The sequence below is a fragment of the Pristis pectinata genome, chromosome 4 (assembly GCF_009764475.1).
Source record: "Pristis pectinata isolate sPriPec2 chromosome 4, sPriPec2.1.pri, whole genome shotgun sequence".
NCBI classification, from domain to species: domain Eukaryota; kingdom Metazoa; phylum Chordata; class Chondrichthyes; order Rhinopristiformes; family Pristidae; genus Pristis; species Pristis pectinata.
The window spans coordinates 68824935-68841877 of NC_067408.1; the positions used below are offsets into that span (position 1 = coordinate 68824935).

The 16943-nt window shown below is 37.9% G+C and overlaps 1 protein-coding gene across 1 annotated transcript in view; it reads right to left on the reverse strand.

The window, feature by feature from the left end:
* sh3kbp1 (SH3-domain kinase binding protein 1) overlaps positions 1 to 16943 on the reverse strand; it is a 172501-nt gene that overhangs the window by 18454 nt on the left and 137104 nt on the right. Inside the window, exons 10-13 of the mRNA XM_052013549.1 lie at positions 14905 to 14956; positions 12881 to 12979; positions 7802 to 7967; positions 1224 to 1315 (exon numbers count right to left, since the gene is read on the reverse strand). Of these exons, the coding sequence (XP_051869509.1) occupies positions 1224 to 1315; positions 7802 to 7967; positions 12881 to 12979; positions 14905 to 14956 (409 nt within the window). The remainder of the gene's footprint in view (positions 1 to 1223; positions 1316 to 7801; positions 7968 to 12880; positions 12980 to 14904; positions 14957 to 16943) is intronic.

A 16943-nucleotide genomic window follows, 5' to 3' on the forward strand; every position in this document is an offset into this window, starting at 1 on the left:
GGTCTTAACAAAAGAAAATGCATTTTAAAATACTAGAGCCAGGAATGCATGTGTAGCAGGCGGTTTTAAGGATGAATTGAAAATCTACTGTTTTCTATCCATCAAAGTAATATGTTATAGCAGTCACAAAGAAATGAATCTGAGAGGTTCAAATGTTGCTATGTATGTGCAGGTTTTAGGATTTCTCACTATTTTGCAAGGAAATAATCACACTGATTTTCTCTGCAATCAGCACACTAATGTTTTTACATTATATCTATTAAAATCCAGTACCATATTATTAGCAGTTAAGTTCACTTATTATTTGCTGTACTTAGCTATATATCCTCCCATTGCTTCTTGAGGCAAAGCATCAAAATAATTTTAAGAATAAAGCAATAAAATCTGGGTTTTTATTAACCAAAGGTTTAACAGCAGTACTATCTGACCTTATAGATAATGCTTTAAGTGGTACAGCAGTGAATGCGAGGTAAATTTCAATTAATTATTTTAATGCCATCAAATGACTGCCAATGCAGTATTATACTGAAAAAAATCACTAGTAAGTTGAAAATAACTTAGTTAAGTAACCAAGCTGTAACATTAAAAATGTTTACACAGAGTCTATCTAAACACACACTAACCAGTTTAAAAAAATTAAAAAGAATCTCTGAATGCTGATGAAAAAAAATGAACAAGGCAACAAATGCATTAAAATATAAGAGCTCCTTGAACTCACCAATGCATGCAAAATATATTAACCATTCCAAGGGGCTGCAGCTTTTCCCAGATTATTTGATATGTCACTGCACTGTTACTGTGAATTTAAATACCAGTGTACATAAAATACTCCTACAGTTAGTAAATCTTACAATCACAAACACAAGGAATAAAATCAGTAAAGTCCAAAACAATTATATTGCTACAATTCACAAACTTCAACTACTTGCTTTTCAGAGGAGACTGGTCGTCACAAGCCATTTTTCAGTGCGGAACTAATCTGCTGCTTACTTTACAAACGTAGAGCTCCTTTGAAACAAGGTTTACTAGCTTGAATTTTCACTACTGTTTGTAATAAATCCCATTTGGAGATAAGGTCTGTTATCAAAATACGTACTCTGTATTGGTTCACCGTTGCAGATCAATATGTCGATGTGTGTTATAATGCAGTGTGCACTTTCACCATAATGCAGCTATTTATAGATAATTGGAAACAGCAGCTGAACGGGACAGTGACTTCTTACCAATGTCATTGGTCTTTTCCAAGGTCTCTCTCTCCGATGTACTGAGAAACAGAACTGAAGCTCCTAATTCTGCCTTTGGATCACTGTCGGACCTGCCCAAGTAAACAGCATCATTCACGTATTTGAATTAATTATAGTAATTATGTATACTAAATAACTACAGTGCCACCTTTGTAGAATGCTGAGATGTAAAAACATATTTTCTCAAACTTAAGCAATTTAGCCTTTCTAAAATACTTTCAGTAATGAAACATCTGTGGCAGCAATATAGGTCCTGGACCACAGTCATATTGTTTGGTTACTATTAACAGTATAGGTCCAATAATTTCATGACAATACCCACAAACAAAACCACCAGTGCATAAATTTTCATCAATGACCAATTGTACTACATCTGCCTGGGTTACAAACATTAAATGAGTCCAGACTTTTATTTCAGCTCAGCACTTGATTGACTGCTGGTCACATGCTAAGCATTTATCTGAAAGTCACTGGTCAACGCTTAAATATTATAAAGAACAGAAAGTACATGGAAGTAATACTGGCACCAGTTTTCCTAAAAATCATATAGTTGCCATCACTTTATAAGAAAAACTTTTTTGTCCAACAGATATCACTGACTCATCCCAGAAGTGGACTGATCCTCACCATTTTAGCTACATGTGTGAACTTAATGAAGCTGAACGTAGTTGAATATTTGCATATTAAACTCTGACCAACAGCAATGGAGTTGCTGTTGGAGCAAAGCGCATACAATGAATACAAAAAACATTCACTCTGCTTTTTATCTTGGTGTTTTTCCAAAAAAATTGTACAAATTGGAATGCTTGAGAGCATTAAGGTCACATGCCGAAGGACAGGATCTGTTACTCATTGCTTATGAGAAATGCAATCATGAGCAAATTAGTTGCTCATGACTCCAAGTGCAAGATGAACCTGCCATACAAAACACCGTTAGTTTACTATTCGAAAGATTAATACCAAACTCAAGCACCCTATACATAATTAAACCCCTCTAGCCAGATCAAGCCAATTGACACTACCTGTCATCATTATGATGTTCTCAAGACTGAGAGTATGACCCTACAGCACTCCTAATCATCCATTTTTCTCTACACAGGCTCAGCTAGTTTTGCAATCAGTACAATTTACTGATTAACTGTGGGGGGGGGGAGAAAAATGGAATAATGCATGCCATCTGTCTAATTTCAATTATAAGAGCCTAGTATTTTAAAAAAAACATATTGAAAACTTAGGATATCACCTTTAGGAATTGATTGCACAGTCAGCAACAGTGAATGTTCTATCGGATTTTTCACAGAATTTTAAGCTTGTTGATGCAGACGTGTTGCGTCAACTACAGACACTTAGCTTCTACTTCATACAGGTAATAAAATGCATGGGTCAGAGGCAAAAGTCATCCTATAATCTACACATTACATAAGTGCTGCCTTAGCTAAGTATAGATTACTTATTCTCATTCTCGGATTTTCCTTCTTTTGTAAGCTGTCTAGAGAGTTGTTCAATGATCTTGGCTTGGGTTACTGATGTTTCACTTTTGAATATCTGTCCTGGAAAAGACTGCCTGGTAAATTACTTTTTGGGGATTCATCATCCAGTATAAAAAGTCTCACATTCCTGAAAAAGAAATTCAAAACAGTGAAATGCTGTTCACAGTCTGGGTACGCCAACTGAATGGAGGCATTCAGGGAAAAGTGATTCATTCTTAAAGTACTTATCCATACAATGTGGGCATAGCTGGTAATATTAATAGTTAATGTCCATCCCAAATAACCCTTGAGAGTTATCTTCTTGAATTGCTACAATCCTTGTGTAAAGTTAGTCCCTGAGTGGTATTAGGTAGGGAGCTCCAGGATATTGACTGGTGTTAGAATGGTGACATAGTTCCAAGTCAAGATGGAGTGGTAGCATTCCTATACCCTTGTTGCCCTAGACTTTCATTTCATCATGCTTAGAATAACTATGGAAAAAGGCAAAGAACAATCAACTAAACTTAAAAGTTATCAGTAAAATTGAGGCAAGGGCAGCTCAGCTGAGTGAGGGTGCATCCTGTCACATACACTTAGATTATTCCAGTGGACCACATGTGCAGGAAACACCTTCAGCTACAGCAGCTTGAACTCCAGGTTTCGGAGCTGGAGCAGTGGCCAGAGTCACTGTGGTGCATCTGCAAAGCAAAGAATTTGTGGATAGCACATTTAGAGAGGTGATCACTCGGCAGCTTGTGAACGTGTGTGCAGAGAGTGAATGTGTGACTAACAGGCAGGCAGGTAATCAGGAGTCTCCTGATTCCATCCTATTCACAAACAGATTTTCCCATTTAGATAATGGTAAGAGTGATGGTTCCTCAAGAGAGTGCAGCCAGAGTCATGCATGAAATGGAGGGGTGGGGGGAGGAGTGGATAAGAAGAACAATGACAGGGGATTCAATAACTCGTGGAAATGACTGGCATTTCAGCGGCTCTAGTTGCGTCTCCAGGATGATATGTACCAGGGTCAAGAATGTCACTGAATGGCTGCAGAGCATCCTGAAAGGGGACAGTAAGCAACCAGAATCTGATGGCTCATTGGTACCAACAACATGGCCAGAAAATGGGGTGAGGGTCTGCAAGCTCATTTTAGGGAGTTAGGAAAAAGATGAAAGGCAAACCTCAAAAGATAGGAATCTCAGGATTACTCCTGACATCATAAAAATAGGACAGACCATGGCTGAAGGGATGGTGCAGAAGGGAGGCTTTTGGATTTCTGAAGCAGGTGAGGACAATAGAAATCAAACAGGCTACTCATTAGTAGGATTAGGACCAATATCCTCACAGGGTTGTGTGCTGGGGCTATGGGAGAGGACTTAACCTGGCTTGGTTGGGGGATGGCAACCTCAGGGGGAATTCAAGAAGGAGAGAAACAAAGCAGGAAGTGTAGGTTTGAAAAGTTACACGTGACATGAACAGGCTACAAAAAGAAAGTCAAGTAGCAAATGGGCATCAGGGTACCGAAAAATGTCAAAAGGGGCAAAATTAAAGGTACTATATCTAAATGCACACAGCATTTGTAACAAAGTAGATCAAAGGTATGCAAAAAGGGAATGGAAAAATGCAGTACATTTATAATCAATTATGAGGAATAAGGAAGTAGCAAAAAAAATTGAAAATACTGTGTCATATTGTCAAATAGCACAGAAAATGGCCCTTCAGTCCACTGTGTCCATGCTGACCATCAAGTATCTATCTACACTAATCCCATTTATCAGCATTCAGTCCGTGGCCGCCTATGCCTTGCAATTCAAGTACTTGTCTAGATACTTAAATGTTGTAAGAGTATCTACCTCCACCACCCACTCAGACAAAAAAAAGATACAAATATAAGTAAATGGTTATGATCTAATTCCCATTATGCAATTGAGGCTGCAGTGTGACCAAGGTTGGCAACTGAACATTAAAAGAAATTCAATGTTTAGGAATGGCAGTCAAAAAGGTAAAGAAGTGGAATAGCACAATTATTAAGGGACAAGCTCAGGACAATGGTGAGAAATTAACTTGGCAAGCCAGTTCATGATTCAGACTTGGAATCCATTTGGTTGGAACAATGCAGCAGAAAAATGGACCAAAAACACTGAGAATTATAGGTCTCAAAGTAGCAGCTGTGACACTGGGCAGAGGATAAATCAAGAAATCAGAGATGCATGCAACGGGTATAATTCAGTAATCAAGGGAGACTTTTATCTACATAGAGAATGAACAAGTGAAATCAGCAGTAATAAGGTGGAAGACGAAATCATGAAACGTTTTAGAGATAGTTTTTTAGAACACTGTGTTGAGGAACCAAAGAAATGGCTAATTTTATGTGTGCATTGAGAATGTGTCACTGTGCATTGAGAAAAGGCGAATTAATAACCTTGTTGTAAAAGGTTTTTAGGAAAAAGTAAGATGATACATAATGCTTTAAAGCACCAGTGACCTGGGTTCAATTCAGGCCACTGTCTGTAAGGAGCTTGTACTTTCTCCCCGTGTCTGTGTGGGTTTCCTCTGGTTTCCTCCCATATTCCAAAGACGTACAGGTTAGGAAGTTGTGGGCATGCTACGTTGGGACCAGAAGCATGGCGACACTTGTGGGCTGCCCCCAGAATATTCCACACAAAAAAAGATGCATTTCGATGTACATGTGACTAATAAAAAATCTTATCTATCCTATCTTATCAAGTTTGAAGTTGGTATTGGTATTGGTATTGGTCTATTATTGTCACTTGTACTGAAGTATACTGAGAAAAACTTGTCTTGCATACCATTCGTACAGATCAATTTATTACAGAGTGCATTGAGATAGTACAGGGTAAAAACAACAACAGAATACAGTTCAATCCAAACCTAAGGTCTTAAATCTAAACAAAGGACACTACAGGGACATGAGGGATGAGCTGGCTGTGGTTGACTGGGGAACAACATTAAAAGGTGATCATGGTGATCAATGGTTAGCATTTAAAGAAATAATACTTGATTTGCAAAAAAGTTCCTTCACAGTACAAAAACCGAAAAGTAGAAGTGGTCCATCCGTGGCTAACAGGTGAAATCAAAGACTGTATTAAATCAAAGGAAAAGGTTGATAAAGTTCCTGAAAATAGCAGTAAGCCTGAAGATTGTGAACATTCTACTCAGAAAAGGAGGACCAAAAAAATTGATTGAGAAAGGGAAAACAAAATATGAGAGTAAACAAAAACAGACTAAGACTTTTGATGGGTATAAGAACATAAGAAAAGCTCCCTCAAGCTTGCTCTGCCTTTCAACATGATCATGGCTGATCTGCCGCAAGCCTCATTTCCTCTTATGTGCCAGCTTTAGAGATAGTTTTTGAGACAGCTCTTATCCCCAATCTTTTAAGACTTTATCTACTTCCTCTGTAAATACCCCCAATGATCTAGCCTCCACAACCCTCCATGAGAATTCCAGAGATTCACCACTCTGCAAGAAGAAAATTTAAGCACCTCAGTCTTAAACGACCACCCCCTAATCTTGTAACTATGTCCCCTTGTTCAAGCTTCTCCCACTAGTGGAAATATCTTGATATTCACGTGGTCATGTCCCCTAAGGATCTTGCATGTTTCGGTGAGATCATTCTCATTCTTCTGAACTCTAAGGAATGTAGATCTAATTTCTTCAGTTGTAAAAAGGAAAAGACAAGCAAGGGAAAAATGGGTCCCTTACAGACAAAAGTGGGATAACTTATAAAGGGGGATAAGGAAGTGGCAAAAAAAAAGATAAATACTGTCTGTGCAAAGGCACAAATAATCTACCAGAGAACCAAGGGCTCAGCTGGCATGATAAACTGAAGGTAATCAGTATTAATAAAAAAAATATAGTTCTAGACAAGTTGGTGAGACTGAAAGCCAATAAATCCCGAGGATCTACATCCTATAATTTTGTAAAGTGATGGCTACAAAGATAATGGATGCTCTCATTATGCTGTGGATTAGAGGGTAGTAAACATGATTACTTAAGAAAGAGAAAACAGGGAACTACTGATGTATTAGCTTAACATCAGTAGTAGGGAAAAGCTGGAATCTATAACGAAAGATCTAATAACAGAATAAGAATAGTAGAAAATCATATCAGATTAATCTTCTGGAGTTTAAAGAAGTGGCTCATAGAATAGATAAAGAGGAACCAGTGAATGTGGTGCATTTCCTTTAACTGAGCATTTATTCAGTTATTGTTTGAAAGCTACCAGAGAAACTGCATCCACTACTCTCAGGTACTGCATTCTAAATTTGAACTATTTGTTACATACAGTTTCTCGCACATACTATCTCTGATTCTTGAAGGCAAAGCAGGAATATGGGGAAAGCGCAGCAGAGTGGGGCTAACTGGATTGGTCTTTGAAGAGGATGCATCAACTTGTTGGGGCAAAGGGTCTTCTTTGCTGCATCATTCTATTACTCTAATAACATAACCACAAATAATAAATATGAGATTTTTAAACTCAAGCATAAATTAACTAGATTGAGCAAACAGGGATTACTTGTTAATCTCTGTACTGTTGCACATGGAATTGAAACCTAATTCAGATGAAAAGCTTTAAAAGGTGGGCGATAATTAGTCCAGGGCACAAAAACGATTTTATGTATGCTTAAATAATACACTTAAACATAATACAATATGAGTCTGTCTGTAGAACAAATTAAAAAGGGCAATCAATGGCTGAGGTGATATAGTTTATATGGACTATTTGCATCAATTTTGTGTTATGAGCACTTATCATGGAGAAATTGTGGTACAAGTGAAAAGTACAAGGATGAAGATTTTGTAGAGAAGGAAGCAATGCAAAGATACAAGGTTAACAGATTATACGCATCACTAAGATGGAAACTTCAAAAGTTGAAAAGAAATATTTTTTAGTAATTTGTCATATAAAACATTTAAACTTCTGCATTATGATAAGGGGCCAAATGGCATACTCCTGCTCTTATTATTTATGATATTTATCAGTATATCAATAAAAAGATAACAGCTGTGTTACAACAAATATTGAACATGAAGTGCAAACTGTTAACAGATGACAAAACGTACCTGGTATGAGCTGCAGGTGCCGCTGGTCTTTCTGGCCTTTTAGGAGGCAATGCAATTGGTCTGTTCAAAGAATTGGTCTTAGGAGGCAAAGGTTTCTTCGGTGGTATTGCAGGTACTGAGGGTTTGCACAGCTCTATGGATTTCTGATCTCTCTCTGGCTTTTCTTCTAAAATATGTAATCAAACATTAGGGCAGAACAATACTTAAGAACTTTGTCCTTTATAAAACATTCAGATTCATAAATGTATCTTGATAAAAGATATGTGGTATGTTCAGTATAATTTCTGCAAATATATTTTGTTTAAACCAGTTTCCTAAATAATCTAACAGCTGTCCAAAATGGCATTTACTTATAATGACTTTCAGACTGGAAGGCACTAGGAGGGAGGCACTATTGAGGTCATTGAGGGAAAAAGCAATTGATGTCATGCTATAAGTATTTTTTGAAATTCCCAGCTGTTCCATCATCAAGCATAAGGCTAGAATTTTGTGCTCTACATAGACTACGGAAAAAATGCTGCTCAACAGAAAAGGTGGCAAAGTTATAAAGCTTATAAAAGATGGTGATGGGCAGAAGTTTGCATGAAAATGGTACTGACCTTGATTTATAATGCCAATGCAATGTGACAGGTTTTGTGTTGCCAAAGTGGAGTGCAACTGTTTCAGCCCACTGAAGAATTTATTCTGGCTGTGGCTACTGATAAATAAAAAGTAAGCATATACCTTCCCAAATGGTAACTTCGCAATTCCAATTGCGTAGCAAAAGAAAAAAGGATGCAACTCACATTATTTCTTCTAGAAAAAAACAAAGAACACCATTGCAGATGTGGAGGTACAAAACAGGAGCAAGAGTTCTGCCCTTCAAGCCTGCTCTGCCATTCAATATGATCATGGCTGATCCTCTATCACAATATCATATCCCTGCTTGCTCCCCATACCCCTTAATGCTTTTTTATGTCCAGAAATCTACCTTCTTAAATACATTCAGTAATTTGGCCTTCACAACCTTCTGTGGTAGAGAATTTCACAGGTTCTTATTTTCATCTCAGTCCTAAATATCTTACCTCATATCCTGACATCATGATCACTCATTCTAAAGTTAGAACATTCTTAATATATCCAGTTTTCTAGCCTTGTCAGAATTTTGTACATTTTAATGGGAGTCTCTCTAATTATTCTCAACTCTCTAGACCTGGTCAACCTAATCTCTCCTAAAAATGCAATCCTGTCATTCCAGGAATCAATCTGGAGAACATTAGCAACATTTTCTCTATAACAAGTATATCCTTTCATGGACAAGGAGACCAAAACTACACACAATACTCTTGGTCTCACTATTATAGCAAAACCTCCTCATTCCTACACTCAAGAACTCTTGCAATTAAGGCTGACATACCATTACTCCTTTAATTACTTGCTGCACCTGGATGTTTGCTTTCAGTGGCTGATGTAGAAGGACATCCAAGTCCCTCCGTAAATGAATATTTAATACTCTGTCTGTCTCTTTCTTGTAACTAACTTCACATTTATCCACACCTTTTAGCCCTTCAAGTCTTTGTCTGGGTTTGCACCACACATACTTTCAGACTAATCAAATTCTCCTTCTTTTCCACAATATCCTTCCAAGTTACTATTTTTCAAGCAATGCTTGAATGTCTTGTAAAAACATTTATGGGTTAAGCATTATAATGGTGTCAGGGAAATAACTTGGACAATATCAATGCATCCCTAAGCTAAACAAGACTACAATCTTCCAACATTGCTAATGGTGCGCTAGGTAAAGACACCATAACCAGTTCAAACCTAGCATATCTAACACACTGCAGTAGGACTAGAGGCCCAATTAGGGGAAAATGTTGCCCCTCCCCTTTTCCTTTTATTAGATTACAGGACGTGGATGTCTTTGAAAAGGACAGCATTTCCTTCAATTTCCTTCAGAAGATGGTGATGAACCACCTTCTTAGACTGTTGCAGTCCTTACATTAAAAGCTACTGTTGAATACAGGTTGTCAGTATTTGGACCCACTGAAGAGGAATTGCGGAATATTTCCGAGTAAAGAGTGTGTGTAATTTGGAGTGAAATAGGGAAATTTTACAGATGATGGGTTTCCAACATACCTACTACCCTCCTTGTGGGTTTTGGATGAGCTCTTGAAGGAGGCTTTAGTGAGTTCCTGTAGTGCCTTTTGTAGATGGCACACAATGCAGCTTGATGCACTCACAGAAGGGGAGGCAATGTTCAGTATGGTGGATTTTGCGCAAATCGAGTAGGCTGTTTTGTCCTGAATGGTGTTGAACTTCTTGACACAGGCAAGTACTGCACAGGATATTCCAATCAAATTCTGACTTTTGTCTTACGAAGACTTTGTGAGACAGGAGACAAGTCATTCGATGCAAGATTCCATGTCTCTGGCCAGATTTTTCCAAATGCTTGCTTCAACGAGGTTTCTGGTCAATATGTGCCCTGGATACTGAGGGTGCAAGTCAGTAATACCACTGACTATCAAGGCGAGGCCGCTAGATTCTCCCTTATTTGAGATGATCATTGTCTGACAAGTCTGACCTAACTGCTTTCATAAATGTTAACATTATCAGTCATGCTTTCATGAAAAGTCCAGGTCATAGATTTATAGTCCTATAGCACAGGAATAGGCCCTTCGGCCCACATGTCCATGTTGACCTTGTTGCCCATCTACACTAGTCCCATTTGCCTGCACTAAGTCCATATCCTTCTATGCCTTGCTTATTTAATTGCCTGTCCAAATGCCTCTTAAACATAGTAATTGTATCTGATTCCACCTGGCAATGAGTTCCAGATATCAACCACTCTCTATTTTAAAAAAATGTGACCCTCAAATCCCCTTAAGAACTCATTCCTCTCACCTTAAACTTATGCCCCCTTCTTTTTGCTACCTCTACCATGGGAAAAAAAGATTCTGATTATTTGCCCTATTTCACATGATTTTGTATACCTCTATCAGATCACCCCTCAACCTCCTTTACTCCAGGGAAAACAAACCCAGCCTATCCAATTTCTCCCCATAACTAAAGTCCTCCAATCCAGGCAACATCCTAATGAATCTCCTCTACACCCTCTCCAGTGCAACCAAATCCTTCCTATAGTGTGATGACCAGAACTGCCCATAATACTCCAAAGGTGATCTAACCAGTGTTTTGTAAATTTGCAACATTACATTCCAACTTTAATATTCTATGCCCTGACCTATGAAGGCAAGTATACCATACGTCTTCTTCACCTCCCTATCTATCTGTGTTGCCACTTTCAGAGAACAATGGACTTGAACTCCAAGGTCCCTCTGTTCATCAACATTCCTTAGCACCCTACAATTTACTGCATACATCCTAGACCCATTTCACTTCCCAAAATGCTGTGTGCAGACAGAATGTTTCGCTATATAAGGAGTTCGGAATGGAAACAATAATTATGACATTCACAACAAGCATCCCTACTTCTGACATCATGGAAGAAAGGAACCTCATTGATTAAGTAACCAGGACCAGGAACTCCTCTGGTGATCATTAAGCACTGTATTTTTTCCTGTTTGATCCATCTTACATCAGATTTGTAGTATTTTCTTTTCACAATGAGTACCAAGAAACTGTAGCAAAAATGGAAGTGCATGGATTTTTGTAGGCATCCTACTGACATGGGAAAGACATTGGTTAGAAGGCTAGAAGCAGCATGTGGCAGTATGCAGGGATAGTGGGAATGTTAGTAGGACGTGACAATGATATCCCACAGATCTGAAACAAAGGCTTTAGTTTTTCCACTACATGCATTTATTTTTATCTAGGTCATTGATAGCAATACATGACACAAAATGGAGTAAAGAAATTGATGTGTTTGTGTACAGGTATCACCAAAAGCAAATGCACAAGCAAATAGAAAGCTAGCTTTTATTCTAATATGGCTAGAATTCCAAGAACTGAATGTTACGCTACAGTTGCGCAAAGTTCTGGTTAACCCCTTATAATGTAAGGGATGGGTACTGGATCTTGGGAAGGTTAGATTAACCTTGGAGAGGGTGCAGAACAGATTCACCAAAATGCTAAAGGGATAAAGTCCTGGGTTACAAAAGACAGGTTGCGTAAATTGCACTTGAGTTTAAAAGATTAAGGGATGATCTAACCAAGGTGCTTAGGATGATTAAATGAGTTGACAAAAAGCTACACCTTCCAATGGGGGAATCCTATACAAAGGGCTGACGTCAGGCAGCACTTTTTTTTCCTTCCCACCCTGACCCTCCCAACAAAGTGGAAATCTGAAACATTCTCTTTTATAGTTATTGAGGTCGGGTTAAATGAGCATTTCTTATGTTCCGAATAGTAACACCTGTACATTCATTGTCAGCATTTTTCACTTATAGAATCAATATCATGAGAAAATGGATTTTCCTTTGTCCTATACTCAGGAAATCCAATGTCCAGGTGCAAAAAACAAGGATGAAAGACCCATTATTTTGGCTCTCTGTTCCTACCCAAACTCAACAGGATTCCCTGGGAAACATCACGATGAAACTGAGACTGCAACACGTCCAGTTGGTGGTCTGAAGGAGCTGTGGCCTTCCATCCCAAGAATATTACTTTACCCAAACAATAGTCACTGAGCAGCCCAGAGAACATTCATGGATTTTACCGGTCAAAGAGTAACAGCATCAGACAATTTTAACAAAACTCCTTGGGATTTTTGAATGCAATCAGGGCTCTTTAATGGCTGAATGCCCTCTTTAAATGCACTTCCTATAGATAAGCATATCATCACAAAACAACACTGCTGGTTGTCACAGCTACTTCCATCCCCAGTCAGAATACTTCAATCACTATGGGTCACTGTGCAACTCAAATCCACACCAATCCTGCAGCCACAAACTAGTTGACAGGTTGATGCCTCAACTTCTCCTGGACCTGTGCCTCTGGAGTCCTAGGCCAAGCAAGAGACCACAACAGGAAAGGAAAATGCATCTACCTGTCCAAAGCTCCAGTGCATCTGTCAGACATCTACTTAATGTGGTAAGAGATAAATCAGCCCAAGGTGTGGGCAGGTAGCGGTTTTCATACCTTTGTCCTCTATCTTTGTTGGCAAGGAGTCTGGCCTTTCTGGAGGTACTCTTTTTGCTTCATTCTTTTTGTCCACAATCGAACCATCAAATTTGGGTCCTAGCACACCAAATGTTGACATGTATTAAGGGAAGTACAGGGTTAAAAAAAACTTACAAGGACCATAAAAGTGCATTCATAGAACAGTGCTTGGCAGTGCAGTCTCCTTGGAAAAAATGACAGCTTGCCAACAAAGTCTCACAATGAACAACAGGTTTTCTTCAGTTCTCTGCAAGCCTGTGGATGAAGATTAGCATCAGCAGAGTACCATCCTAGAAAGAAGACTGTTGAAATTTATTAACTTGTTGTACTACAATGCCCCTCATTAGATTTCTGTTTCACCGAGTATTGTGGATTCACAAACTAGATGCACCAATTTTAATAGTAAATCTCTTGCACCTACTCATAGCATAGTAAAAATACTTTGCATGTGCATATTTACTGGGGTTGTCCAGCTAGTAAAAAAAAAATTGTGATTAATTACTCAATTAAAAAAATGGGTTACAAATCAGAGAAAGTACATTTAGACAACACCCCCAGGGCTCATTCACAAAACCCAGATGATGTATAACAATAATGAACACTCACTAGATGGCATAGCACTATACCTAAGTAAAATATGTAGGAGGACATAATCAGAAGCAACTGAATTGTAAAAAAAATACATTGTTAAAGTCTGCTAACACCACGGTCTTTTTTTTTGAAGGTCTATCTAGCAAAATTCTACATTTACAGTAAACATGTGTACACGGTTAACATCTGGAACTGAAACAAAGTTTAGCACTAAAACCAGAGACCCTTAAATAATATCAGCTCAGGAAGAGGACAAGTGAGAGAATGAACCTTTCACTTCTTCAGAAGTAAATGAGGGAATAACATTCAAAACCAAAATTTATCAGCAATAGCCCAAAGTAAAAATAAGGCTGTTCAAGTATCTAAGCTTTTTTTCTTCAAATTGTTGTCAGAGGCAAGGATACAGCAATACTATTTTTATTGCACACACCAGCTTTGGTAGACAACACCTCAAATGTACTTCACCTGTGTATATTTATTCACATAACACAGGTCAGCAAGGAATTAAAGCATCCATAAAGGTTAAAAGGCACCCATTACTGGTTGTCATCTTACCACCTACCAACAAATACATAAAATAGATGAAGTCAGATGTGGCTGTTAAAAACACACATCCAATGATGATGTCTATCATGAAGATGTTCATTATCTACAATGATCAATTGTTTAATTACTACCGAGAAGCACAATTATCCACATCTGAAACTACAAATTGGCTACATGACTACTACTTTAGTCAGCTGCATAAGAGCACATCAGTATCACTGGTAACAGATTAAATTTACATTCCTATTTATTTAAAAACAAATACTGCAGAAGCTGGAATCTGAAATTTTGACAAAAATTGAAATCCAAGGCATTAGGTGTTTCCTGGTCTGTTGAGTATCTTCAGCCTGTTCTATTAATTTATATGTACTTCATGTGGTTGATACTCACTTGGAATTCACCAGGCACACAGAATTCAAAAAAGAAAAATGTGATTTTGCTGTCAGTGTTTAGTGGAATCATGTTGCCCCAGAGCCAGAGATTAGGCATCTCAACTACACACTTGTGAATTATAAACCATCATCAGCTTGCCAAAGAGATTAAACTTCAGTCATGCTTTTCTTTTTAAATAATTAACAAATAATCTATTAATCTGCAAATCTCTTACATCAATCCAACAATTCCCCAAACAACCAATCCAATATACCAAAACATGAGAATATGTACAGTCTACAATAAAGCAATTGTAATTATATGTTGCTATCTTAAAATTAAATTCAATGTCACAATGTTCATAAAATAAAGGAGTATTTCCATGGATTAGAACAGGTGCACATTGATCAAGAATCTTATACAATGGGAACAAATGGTATGTTATATTTAACTGTGTGATTGAATTATAATAACTTATAACTAATAAATATTACCTGGTAATGGTTTCACAGCTGGAGCTGAAGGCGGCGGAGGTTTCTTCGGTCGCTAAGAAACAAAATAAACAAGTTAACAGAGACAAGCTCATATTCATTTCAGAACTACAATACACACTGTATCCAAAGGGCAGGGGATAATGAATTACTGGAACCACTGCGACCTTAACACAGAAAATGTAGCATTCTGACTGGAACAGCATAAATATTTATAAAAGAAACATAGGTGGCACCAAAGTGTTCAATATTCCTTCATGAAAAAACAATTTCAATTGGGAGAAGCAAGGCCTAAAATCTGAAGCATGGGTTCATCTTGAGTAAACTGTGAACGCAACACACAAACGATAACTACATTGTGAGGGTGTCCGAGAGTGTAGGGGGATTAAGTTTAATACTCATATTGTGTACAGATTATCTTCTTACAAAAGGAAACCCTGAGCTACACAAATCCATGCATTATTTCATTCAAATATTGTGCCAATGAATAAAAGTACAGAACAAACGAGACTTATTCACTAGTTTACTTAGATATTACATGTCAGTCTCTCCACACATTAGAAAATCTAAAAATGCACACACTTAAATCCTGCCCAGACTGACAACAAAAATCTTCACTTGCCTGCTGCTAAACTGGACTAGATTTTAAAGCCTCAACCCAGTGCCAATCAGGACATTTCTACAAATTAGCATAAACTGCAACTCAAATGTTCACTTATTCTGGGAGAGGAGTTGGGGGTCGTGGTTCAGGCAACAAAATATATGCATTTTTTTAAATTGCAAAGTACTCTTGGAAGGGAATATTAACGTTTTGGAATTTTGGTCAGCAATGTATCAGAACCAGGCTGTTTCTCAAAAATATGGAGACTTAATATTTAGAGAGTTCAAACAATCCCAAAACAGGAAAAAATACTCATCTACCAGCAAATCCTCTCTACACATAAAAGAAACCCATGGCCCTTTTCCTTTGCTCTTCTCCCTTGCTGATCCCCTAAGTATCCCCACACTAGCTGTACCCTCTAATATTTAAATTTACCAGGTTTGAAACTCTTGTAGACATTGATTCTTGATGAAAGGCAAAAAGTTGCACTAGGATCCACCAGTCAGGAAATATTTTTTTCCTGGACTTAGACAACTGGAATTTAAAGGAATGCAGAAAACCCAAAGCTGAAATTGGGCTGGATCTCACACAGAACTTCATTCCAACTTCCAAATGAGATTTGCCTACTGGGCATTGTCTTGTTTTAAGGTGTTAAATTGCTTGCTTTCATCTGCACCCCTGTTCCTCACATAAAACAACCTGAATGAGTATACAGGGAGCCTTTGGGGGCAATGCCCAGCACAGAAGCCCTTGCAAATCATGCCTCAAAACTAAATAGTTTCTGTTCAGACTTTTGGTTAACATTGTGGCATCATACTATAAGTGTTGAATAGATGTTATATCCCCTGATATAGTTCTTAGTCTGAGTAGGGCGAACAGTTCATGACTAAAAGATCAGCAACAACAAGCCATTAAATTCGCTCTTTTGTTCATTCTTCTCTGTCAAATGCACAACCTCCACGGGCAAAAGATTCAGATTCTACTTTTGTTTCCTCAATATATGCATACACTTTCTTTAACCACATTCCTCTGCTTTACCTTCTACTTTGGGGATATTTTGTTAATTAGATTTTGAGCCTCTATTCTTTAGTTATTTAGCAGACCTCGTGCCTCAGTCACCAAAGTGAGCAGCAGCCATAAGACCAACCTGGTTAGTTGGATTAAAATATTTTGGGCCCTGGCCAACCATTATACCTTTGGGATCATTGCCTTTATAATCTCTGAAGTTCTCCTTGCCATGATATAGTGCATTACAACAATGAACAAAATGACAAACAATGGAAATTTTAGAACGGGTTCACTCCCATTTATTGAAACACAGTAAACTAAATGTCGTGCAACAAACAGGTTTTCTGAACCACGTGAGGGGAAAGTACATTCAGATAAATTAAAACAACAGATTAGTTATGGACACTTGATTATAATGCTATTTCTGCCCTCC